Source organism: Schistocerca americana, chromosome 11 (genome assembly GCF_021461395.2).
Source record: "Schistocerca americana isolate TAMUIC-IGC-003095 chromosome 11, iqSchAmer2.1, whole genome shotgun sequence".
In the NCBI taxonomy this organism is placed as follows: Eukaryota; Metazoa; Arthropoda; class Insecta; order Orthoptera; family Acrididae; genus Schistocerca; species Schistocerca americana.
The window spans coordinates 127,620,213-127,632,430 of NC_060129.1; the positions used below are offsets into that span (position 1 = coordinate 127,620,213).

General features: G+C 41.9%; 1 protein-coding gene across 1 annotated transcript in view; it reads left to right on the top strand.

Annotated features, from left to right (window-relative positions):
• Positions 1–1,477: 1,477 nt before the first annotated feature.
• Positions 1,478–12,218, top strand: part of LOC124553368 (beta-1,3-galactosyltransferase 6-like) — a gene marked incomplete at its 5' end in the record, with an annotated part of 63,321 nt that continues 52,580 nt past the window's right edge. The window contains 2 exons of the mRNA XM_047127240.1: positions 1,478–1,723; positions 11,363–11,550. Of these exons, the coding sequence (XP_046983196.1) occupies positions 1,478–1,723; positions 11,363–11,550 (434 nt within the window). The remainder of the gene's footprint in view (positions 1,724–11,362; positions 11,551–12,218) is intronic.

A 12,218-nucleotide genomic window follows, 5' to 3' on the forward strand; every position in this document is an offset into this window, starting at 1 on the left:
TTCTTTCCATCTATCCAGAACATCTTGTTTATTTGTCAGCAAATTTCTCTCTTTTTCCCTTACATGCTGCTGTTTTCTGTCTATATTCTTGAGTTTTTTCTTTAATTTTCTTACAAAACTTTCTGCTCTCATTCCTTTGACGGTGCTCTTCTATTCCTCTATCTTTCTCCTTATGACTTCCCTTTTTTTTCTCTCCTACACACCCTTGCTGCCTCTATGCCTCTATCTCTTTTCATTATACAGGGTGTTTATAAATGAATATCGGGGTTTTAACACTTCGTAATATTTATTACATAAAACTTACAGTTATAAATGATATGTCAAATGAAAGAGCAACTCAAACAGTTCTACCAAGAACCTTATAAATGTTCAATATGAGCACCATTTGTCACACAGCACGTATCAAGTCTATAGCCGAGCGCTGGATAGCCCGCAAGAGGCCCAATGACGGGGTGCGCTTTGCATCGCCTCCACATTCACCCGACTTAACACCATGCAATTTTTTCCTTTGGGGCTTCATCAAGGATCGTGTGTACGTGCTTCCGCTACCAGCAGACCTCCCTGAATCAAGAAACTGGATTGAAGCAGCTGTTGTTACAATTACTGAAGACACACGTATCAGCGTTTGGGAAGACCTCTTTCTATAAACTTGATGTGTGCCGTGTGACAAATGGTGCTCACATTGAACATTTATAAGGTTCTTGGCAAAACTATTTGAGTTGCTCTTTCATTTGACATATCATTTATAACTGTAAGTTTAATATAATAAATATTATGAAGTGCTAAAACCCCAATATTCATTTATAAACACCCTGTATAATGCCTGATCTGGTCTCGTATTTTGCTGTAAGCATTCCATCCTCACTTCCTTTTTCTGTTCTGCTGCCTGCATTCAATTTCATACCAGTCTTCATTTCTAATTCTCCTTGTTTCCCCCAGTACCTAACAAGCTGTTGTCAGAATGGCATTTTTAATAGAGTTCCATTCTTTGCCTACACGGTCTCCACCTTTAGTTTGGAGCTCATGTCTCAATCTGTTCTGATACTCTTGAACAGCAGACCTATCTTTCAGTTTTTATGTATTCCATTTCTTTGCCCTAGTGCTATTTCCTTTGGGAGACACAGCAAGTTTCTGTCTCATTTTGAAGCCTACTAGAGAACGGTCAGAATCTGAATTAGCTTCTCAGAAAGTGTGCACATTTTCCACATCATATGCCCACCACTGCGATACCAGTATACAGTGTATTGAGTTTGCCGTAGCAAACCCTATGCCACGGATTCGTGTTTTGCCCCAGAGCCGGGCGGGCGCCATGTTGACGCGGCTGCTGCTGCACGTGCTGGTGCGGCGCTTCTTCTCCGTCGCGTACGTGGCGGTGGCGCTCGTCCTGGCCGGCAGCTTCCTGCTGCTGGCAGTGACGAGCGGCGGGCTGCCCTCGCCGTGGCCGGCGTGCCCGGAACGGGGACCTCCGCCGGAGCAGCCGGCCGGCCACTTCCTGGTAGTGCTGGTGGTGTCGGCGCCGGCCAACGAGGGCGCCCGCGACACGCTGCGCGACACGTGGTTCCGCTCCTGCCCGCAGGACGGCGACGTGCGGTGCTACTTCGTGTTGGGGACCGCCGGTCTCCCGAAGGACACGGTGCGCGAGCTGGAGGACGAGCGTGACCGCCACCACGATCTGCTGCTGCTGCCCGAAGTCGCAGACACGTTCGCCAATCTCACGCTCAAGGTGCGTGGACCGCCCTGCCCTGTACGGTTCTCTCCCATTTTGTTCGCACGAGAGTGATCTGATTGTGGTGTCGGTTAACAGTTCCTTTTGCATTACATTACTTACAGGGTGTTTCAAAAATGACCGGTATTTTTGAAACGGCAATAAAAACTAAACGAGCAGCGATAGAAATACACTGTTTGTTGCAATATGCTTGGGACAACAGTACATTTTCAGGCGGACAAACTTTCGAAATTACAGTAGTTACAATTTTCAACAACAGATGGTGCTGCAAGTGATGTGAAAGATATAGAAGACAACGCAGTCTGTGGGTGCGCCATTCTGTACGTCGTCTTTCTGCTGTAAGCGTGTGCTGTTCACAACGTGCAAGTGTGCTGTAGACAACATGGTTTATTCCTTAGAACAGAGGATTTTTCTGGTGTTGGAATTCCACCGCCTAGAACATAGTGTTGTTGCAACAAGACGAAGTTTTCAACGGAGGTTTAATGTAACCAAAGGACCGAAAAGCGATACAATAAAGGATCTGTTTGAAAAATTTCAACGGACTGGGAACGTGACGGATGAACGTGCTGGAAAGGTAGGGCGACCGCGTACGGCAACCACAGAGGGCAACGCGCAGCTAGTGCAGCAGGTGATCCGACAGCGGCCTCGGGTTTCCGTTCGCCGTGTTGCAGCTGCGGTCCAAATGACGCCAACGTCCACGTATCGTCTCGTGCGCCAGAGTTTACACCTCTATCCGTACAAAATTCAAACGCGGCAACCCCTCAGCGCCGCTACCATTGCTGCACGAGAGACATTCGCTAACGATATAGCGCACAGGATTGATGACGGCGATATGCATGTGGGCAGCATTTGGTTTACTGACGAAGCTTATTTTTACCTGGACGGCTTCGTCAATAAACAGAACTGGCGCATATGGGGAACCGAAAAGCCCCATGTTGCAGTCCCATCGTCCCTGCATCCTCAAAATGTACTGGTCTGGGCCGCCATTTCTTCCAAAGGAATCATTGGCCCATTTTTCAGATCCGAAACGATTACTGCATCACGCTATCTGGACATTCTTCGTGAATTTGTGGCGGTACAAACTGCCTTAGACTCACGGCGAACACCTCGTGATTTATGCAAGATGGTGCCCGGCTACATCGCACGGCCGACGTCTTTAATTTCCTGAATGAATATTTCCATGATCGTGTGATTGCTTTGGGCTATCCGAAACATACAGGAGGCGGCGTAGATTGGCCTCCCTATTCGCCAGACATGAACCCCTGTGACTTCTTTCTGTGGGGACACTTGAGAGACCAGGTGTACCGCCAGAATCCAGAAACAATTGAACAGCTGAAGCAGTACATCTCATCTGCATGTGAAGCCATTCCGCCAGACACGTTGTCAAAGGTTTCGGGTAATTTCATTCAGAGACTACGCCATATTATTGCTACGCATGGTGGATATGTGGAAAATATCGTACTATAGAGTTTCCCAGACCGCAGCGCCATCTGTTGTTGAAAATTGTAACTACTGTAATTTCGAAAGTTTGTCTGCCTGAAAATGTACTGTTGTCCCAAGCATATTGCAACAAACGGTGTATTTCTATCGCTGCTCGTTTAGTTTTTATTGCCGTTTCAAATATACCGGTCATTTTTGAAACACCCTGTATATACCGTGGATCCTGCAATTAGAGATATCTGAAATGTGAAAAGTAGTCGAGCAGCTACCTTTAAATTAATTTTAGTTCAATCCAGTGGTATACGGGATATTCAAAAAGTGTCTCCGCAGTGCCATATGATTGTCAGCCGCGCGTGCCGTTTGATGTTCGACTGCCTGGGTTACTTCCCTCCAAGTGGACTCTCCCAACATTCCACTGTTCTTTTTATATCAGCCAGCATCAGTATTATTGTTGGTGTGTGTTTGACGTGAACGTTTAAGCTTAGTTCCTTTGTTCGTTTGTTTCATTTTTGTCACTGTTAAAATGCTAACCATTGAAGAACATGTGTTTTTAGTCGAACAAGTGTTCAAAGATGGCTTTAAATACACAGTTTCAGTTCATCAAACATTTAATTCAGTTTTCCTGGAGACAACACTCCCACATCGTGATACTGTGCGAGATTTGATTAACAAATTTTGAACAACGGGTTTAGTGACAGATGCACCGAGAAGTGGTCGTCCTAGTGTTTTGTCTGAGGGTAAACTACTCGATATTTCTGATAAAATGTCCACAAGTTTGAACAAGTCAGTAAGAAAACTCGCCCAGGAAATCGATGTTAGTGTCGGAACGGCCCACACAGCTGTTAGGAAAAAATTAGAACTTTTCCCATACAAAGTGACAGTCGTGCAAGAACTGAAAAATGCTAATCATAGCAAGAGACTGCATCATTGTCAATGGTTCAAAAATTTCGTTCAACAAAATGGAAGGGTTTTTCTTAATGAAACGTTTTTCACTGAGGAGGCGTGGTTTCATGTACTCAGGTACAAGAACTTGCAAAATTCTCATATGTGGAGCACTGAAAATCCATTGTGTACTCATGAGAAACCACTTCATTCTGTGAAAATAGGAGTTTGGATTGCTATTTCTAGACATTGGATTGTGGGTCCCATATTTTTCAATGAAACAATAAACACACAATGATACTGCAGTGATATTCTGTACCCATTCATAGGAGAACTTGTGTTAAGTGAAATACTGAACGGTTATTTTCAACAAGATGGTGCAACCGCGCATACAGCTAGTGTTTCAATGTCACTGCTTGCTGAGGTTTTTGGTGATGGCATAATTTCAGAGAGACTTTGGCCTCCACGATCGCCTGACCTAACATCACCTGACTTTTTCTTCTGGGGTGCAGCGAAAGCAACTGTCTATAAAAACCGTCCAAAATCCATCGATGGATTGAAAACTGCAATATCCACTTTGTCTGCTTCTCTTACAGAAGAAATGTTACAGCTTGTGTTTGGAAACATGATTAGACGAATTGAATTGTATATAATTGAATTGTATATTCAACAACAGGGGGGACACTTTTAACATTTAATGTGAAAATTTGTAAGTAAAAATGAATATTCAATAAATGAATAACTTGTATTTCACTGACTCTTGTTTCGGTATATTTACTGCAGCATACGGCACACACGGCTAACAATCATATGGTGCTGTGGAGAGGCTTTTTGAACACCCTGTAGTTTAACAATATTAAACACTATTATTATTTTCTATTTCCTTGCGTCCACACTGCTGCAGTCTTTTAAAAATAACATTTTCCAGCCAGCACTCTTATTAAATGTATGTATTCACAGCCACAATAGTGGCCATTCTGCCCATCTCCAGTGACAGCCCACTGTGGAGTGTGTGTGTCAGTGCCTAATCATTCCTTTTATGTGTACACCACTCCCATGTCACAAGTGTTTATTTCATATGCATATGCAGGTTATTCTGTACGCATAAGAAGACAGGATTCTTGGTCATATATAGATAAGTAAACTTTCGCCATTTGGAAACAACTTCCAACCCCCCCCCCCCCCCCCCTCGAAAAATGAGTGATTGTAGGACAGTGAAACTTGGTGGAAACATTTGTAAGGACAGGTGGAAGAGAAATAACAAATAAACCATTCAGAGAAACACACAGTACAATGGTTGAATGAAAAGTAATGCCACCACCTTTGTTAATTGGGTTTGGATGGGAATATTTTAATAAATCAAATGCAGAAATAATCCTTAGAATGTGATCTCTAATTACCAATATACACTTTTCGACATAATCACCAGTCAATTGGATACATTTCTGCTAATGATGAACAAGTTTTCTGAAGCCGTCACAGAAGAAGTTGACACTCTGTTTCCACAACCACAGTCTCACAGTTCTTTCAATTTGTTCATCAGAAGCATTATGAAGTCCCCGCAGATCGACTTTCATTATCGGGAACAGATGGAAGTCAGACGGCGCTAAATCTCGACTATACGGAGGATGCCATACGGTGGTGAGATTCAGTCTCTGACGTTCTGCTGTGGTGGCACGTGAAGTGTGTGGTTTGGCATTGTCGTGCTGCAGGAAAACATTTCCCTTTTCCTTTGGGACCCTTGTTAGTCACCGTTTCAGAATTTGCAGCATTGTGATATAACGCTCTGAATTTATTGTTGATACACGATCAAGGAAATCAACATGGATAACACCATCTGCATCCCAGAACACTGTGGCCATGATTTTTCCAGCTGAGAGCTGCATCTTGAATTTCTTTTTCTGGGGTGAGTGTTTGTGTCGATATTCAGTAGTCTGATGTTTCATCTACAGGTCGTAATGGTGTACCCACGTTCCGTCTCCTGTCACAGTTGAATGGATTAAGGCATCACCTTCATTCTCGTAACGCAAGAGGAGTTCCTGGCAAATTTCAAGTCCGTGCGCTTTCATTTCAGGAGTTGGCATCCAGGGTATCCATCGTGCACAGATCTTCCAATAGCCAAGGAAAGCAATAATGTGACCCACACATTCTTGTGAAATGCCGATCGTGCTTTCAATTTCTCTCCGAGTGATACGACAATCATCCTGAATCAATCTGTCAACATTTTGCTTGTGAAACTTGGTGGTTGCTGTCACAGGATGTTCAACCCTTTCTTAGCCATGCAGGTCAGTTATTCCCGCCTCAGCATCTTTAAACTTACCCAATGACACACAGTACTCACGTCGTCACAATCACCATAAACTGCTTTCATTCTCTGATGAATCTCCTTTGGGGTAACACCTTCTGCTGTCAGGAATTCAATGACTGCATGTTGCTTAAATCGCATTGACCGACCATCTGCGCAGGGTTCCGTACAGTTCACTGTAACAACACAACGGTTCAATGCTAAGGCTTCCCGCCAATTGGAGCTCTAGACAAGAGGTTACGGAACAAGCCAGTACCTGCCACATACCAATGCTGCCAACTGTTGAAGATCTATGAAGGTGGAAGCTTTACTTTTCAGTCAACCCTTGTAATTTCCATATGAGATGGTAATATTTGTTACTTGTGTGCAATGTTTACGTGAAGGGGTACAGACTTTGTACTGTGATGACCATCTGCATCTCCAGTAGCCTGCAGTCGCGTAAGAGATACCATTTCACAATTGTTCGCAGTACTTCTTGAATGGTGAGTCACGGAATCTTCAGTTATCGAACACAGCTCATGCACTGCTCGAAGATTATAGATTGAGTCCAACATTCTCAGCTGTGGTAATGGTAACTTCTTCAACAATTTGTAGAGCAATTGGGCGTCAGTCTCTATCAGGAGCAGTTCCCGAATCGCCAGTTAATGTGAAATTCTAAATTGTGTTCTTCAACCCACTTTGCAAAAAGAGGAACTCTCTGTATTCCTGTAACGTATCTGTACTTGTGAAGAGCAACAGCACTGTTGCTGTTGTTTTGATATACAGACATATGTTAACTGTCTAAACTGCAGTCCACACTGATGCCTGTGTTTCAACCGTATATCATACCAGTATCAGTACCGGTGCCTAATGGCAAATCATGACATTAACACTACTGACAACGCAAATCGTGCAGCACACAGTCAGAGCATCATTTCTATAAAGTTCAACAACAGCACTAACAGCTGTGTTTTAAAATTATGAATTACCTCGGAGAAAATGACTCGTTGCCACAGGGTCAACACAGTTCCAGAAAATGTCTTTCTTGTGAACCTCTCTTTCACATAAAGTAAGGACAGCAATGAACAGGGGATCTTGAGCTGATTCCATATTTATAGATTCTCGGAAGGCTTCTGATACTGTTGCTCACAAGTGGCTTCTAATCAGATTGTGTGCCCACGGAGTATTGTTGAAGTTATGTAACTGGATTCGTGATTTCCTGCCGAGGAAGTTTTGTAGGCTCCTTCCTATTCCTAGTCTATGTAAACAATTTAGAAGGCAATCTAAGCAGTCTTATTACATTGTTTGCATATAAACCTGTTGCTTAGTGTCTAGTAAAATCAACAGAAGATCAAAACCAACTGAAAAATGAGTGAATGTGTTAAATGCATGATATCAAGCATATAAGTGAGAATAGTTTATAAAAGGCTTGAAATTGTGCTTAAAGTTTGTTGGAAGTTACTAAGTACTCCCATTATGAAGCAATGGATGAATATACACTACCCTCCATAAGTTTAGGAACACCAGGCAATTATGGACACTGGAAACAAAATACATTATAAAATTGCATTTTATTGTTTTTTAAATGTTTATTAAGCTCAAGCAATACATAGGTAAATGCAGCTATTATATTTTAGATCCCTCAGAATGTTATTTGAAATTGTACCGGGCTGGGATTCGAACCTGGGATCTCCTGCTTTCTAGGCAGGTGTGGTAACCAGTGCACCACCCGGAACTCCGCATTATCACAACTGCACAAACTATCTCAGTATGCCTCACGGCCGATCGACACTCCCATTAGGTGCCACCTACCCGCAGTCCCAGTCCATTATACTCCTGTTCGCTACTTAGAGATTCCCACAGAAGGTCGGGTGTATTTATGCATTCGCACTGAAGAAAGTGGATCCATCATCCAGCCAGGCTTATAAGGCTTAGCGAAAATGTGTACCGGTTGCCAGTGATTCCTCTTATATCCCACTGCAACTGATAACAGTGATCCCCATTCAATTTCCATTCCTCAGAATAGCCACACATTTCTTCAGTCACTGTCTTGCATACTGTCGGCATGTGATGGGTCAGTTTTGGCAGGCTCTCAGTTGGAATTAGTTTCCATTCTTGCTGCAGGACTTCCCATAGGTGTGTCCCTCACAGATTCCCAGTTTTTGGATCGCCCTGGCTAACTCATACCATAGTAGCTCAATTGGGTTACAATCAGGGGACTGGGGTGGCCATTGCATGTTTTTCAAAATTTTCTGAGCCTCTTAAGACTTCACATAGTTCCGACACAGGTGGGGATGTATGTTTTGGGTCGTTGCCTTGCTGCAAGACAAACACTTTCCCAATCAGACGCATGCCTTGGCATGCTGCTGAAATAGCACGATAAACCTTTTGGTTCATTTTTCCATCTACTTTCACCAAATCTCCAACTTTATTCCCTCCAAAAGATCCCCATACCATCACAGTTGGAATTACACACTGAGGAATCAATCATTCGTCAGGTAAACAGTGTACGAATCAATGGTGTTTACTTCCAAATGTTTTGAACTTGGATTCGTCAGTGAATAAGTTTCTTTCCCAATCCTTGGATGTCCAGTGTTGGTGTGCTGTAGCCCATTGAAGCCATTTACTCTTTTATTCTTATTAACAGGATGTAAAAATGTTTTTCTTCCTGCTAACATAACACTGGAGGTTGTTTTCTGCCACGTGTCGTCTCACTGTTGACTCACCCACTGGTGTATGCTCATTGTGTTTAGTTCAGCAATCAATTTATGGACACTTTTGAATCTGCTACATTTACTGGTCATTACCAAGTACTTTTCCTGGCATTCTGATATTTTCCCAGGTACTCCTGAGTGGGGACGATCATCGTAGGAGAATCTATCTGATTGCTGGTGTACGGTCTTGACAACTCTGCTAATGGAAATTTTCAATTTCTGTGATGGTTGTCGGACACTATTGCCTTCTTGGTGCAAAGTGCTTATCTTTACTCACACATCATAAGGAATCTGACCTCTTGTGGCCATTTTCAGTTACTTTTGCTGTGTGTACTACCTTCTTCGGCAGTGTGTCCTCCCTTCGTACAAAAATAACTACAAGTGAACAAAACTGTGAACAACATACCTCTACACAGTCATGCTGTTTATTGGTGCCACCTGGTGTGTTTAGTAGAACTGTTTAGACAGGAAAAGTCAGTTTATATAAAAATGAGCAATACTGGTATGTACCAATATGTATGTATAAGTACAATAATTATTTGTAAAATACTGTAAGTGTCATTATTAATTGTTATTTGAGCATACTATTCTGTATTCTAACCAGTAACTCACATAGATCACTTCCATTTTGCACTGTTGTTTGGTGTTTCCACACTTATGGAGGGTACTGTAGTCTGAGTAATTTGTTCTCCATTTTAAGCAAAAGCAAGTATTTCACACATTTCAATGTTTGCAACATTGTATCTCATGAGCATGTCATTCAGCGATATAATTTTGCAGCTGCATTCAGTGCTATATGTGGGCACTATATGGGAATTTTGTTGCTAATACAGTTAGTAGTAAAGAAGAAATAAATTAAAACATTGAGCCTGATGCCATAGGTTTACTGTGTAAACAGTGAAACTGTAATAAGCGATAAACTATTTTACTTTCATCGTGATGTGGAAGGTGTCACTGACAAAAAGTTTCATAAAGGTTTGAAATTATGTGTAAAGTTAGCTGGAAGCCGCCAAGTGTTCTTTCTGATTCTGGACAAATAAAGCCTGGATATTTCTTGAAATTTGGTTGGCGTAACCCAGTTTATTCAGAATAATAAACATTGATCAGAAATTGTCTGTCTTTCGATCCTTCACTGCAGTTGATGTTTCCTGTAAGTTTCTTAAGTAAAATAAGATTAGAGAATACTATGGTTCTCAAATGAGGTGAAATGTTAGTTATTGTTTTAGGTGTACAGTTTATTACATCACAGAGTCCTGCTCAAGATCTTACGTTGTACTGCGTCTCTCACACAGTTTCTTGTGGATCTTATATACTCCTATTCACAATTGATGTATTGTTGTGTGTAGCAAATTTGCTGATTACAATTGCTGAAGTTGCCGATAACTACAGAAAATGTTATCCAGTGGTTGCAATTGAAATGCATGGAATATGATACAAAAACGATTACATACCTCTTGTTTTTAGAAAAAAAAAGGTGAAATGATATGAGTAAACAATGTAGTTACATTTTTGTATATTATACTGAAACTACTTTATCCTAAGCATTCCTACCATGTTTCTTGTTTCAAATATGAGTTGTTGTTGTTGTTGTTGTTGTTGTTGTTGTTGTGGTCTTCAGTCCTGAGACTGGTTTGATGCAGCTCTCTATGCTACTCTATCCTGTGCAAGCTTCTTCATCTCTCAGTACTTACTGCAACCTACATCCTTCTGAATCTGCTTAGTGTATTCATCTCTTGGGATCCCTCTACGATTTTTACTCTCCACGCTGCCCTCCAATGCTAAATTTGTGATCCCTTGATGCCTCAGAACATGCCCTACCAACCGGTCCCTTCTTCTTGTCAAGTTGTGCCACAAACTCCTCTTCTCCCCTGTTCTATTCCATATGAGTACAATATATAATACAGCAGCCAAAATAAACAATTTGTTTACATTCTGAATCTGGTTTCATTTTATGAAGTGCAGTAATTGAAAGGTAACTAGATGTTGTTATCTTAGCCAATAGCGTAGCAAGCTGACGGTATGATAAACAGTTGTTGTAGGTTTCGAACATTATAGTACAACATTTTTGCTATCTCTTTTGTTACTTGATAGTAAGTGAAAAGCCCTAATTGCATTTGAACACATTGACAATACTTGTTCCTCACAAAATTGTTGAAAGTTATGTTACAGAGCTCAAAAGGTGAAATTACTTATCTGGATCATACCTAATGATATAACAGTTAATCATGCAATCCGAGCTAGTTTCAAAATCGTATGAAAAATGAACTGTTATGTTTCAAGTCAGGCAAGTGTAATCAGCCAGTGCCCATTTGACAGGTGCTGACGGCTCTCGTTTGGGCGGACGAGAAGGCGGGGGCACAGTACGTGCTCAAGTGTGACGACGACACGTTCGTCCGGCTGCCGAAGATCGTCAACGAGCTGAAGGAGGGCGAGACGGCACCGTCGTCCGCGTCGCTCTACTGGGGGTTCTTTGACGGACGTGCTGCTGTGCAGAAGAAGGGCAAGTGAGTGCTGCTGCACCATCCCCCGTCCCTCCCACTCTGTTGCAAAAACTCCCTGACCGGCCATCTAACTCCACCTCCAATACTCATTCAAAATTATAGGTCTCAACTTAATTCAGTGAATGTCTCAGTTCCAGTTTGAGATGTCTGTTACTGATCGGTATTTGATGCTTTGAAAGCAGAAAGCAAATTAGTGAGCAAATTTACATGTTCTCACAGTGCACTACGTGGTCCATTAAATTGTAAGGATTCAGCTTGCGATGCCACTACCTGAATTTACTGTATTATTATTACACTGTGTGGCATCGGACTTCCGGAAAGCGGCTCTCGCATGTAATAGGTTTGAATAGACACCTTGTAGTGATCCAACTACTATACGGAATTTTTGGAATAAATAATGATAATGGCATGTAACAAACTTATTTTTACATCTATATTTGATTATTAGTAGCATTGATAATCTCTTTGAAGTGACTGAACAGGGAGCAGTTAATTCTGTATGTTTGATATTGCCTAGCAGGAGGTCATTATTCATTTAAAACAGTACCACAGCCTGAAATCGTTTCACAATACATAAACAAACATGATAACCACTTGAACTTGTTTTACGTTAATGTAAACTGCACAAAGTGTAATTACTGAATTTAATATTCAGCTTGCATTGCTGAAGG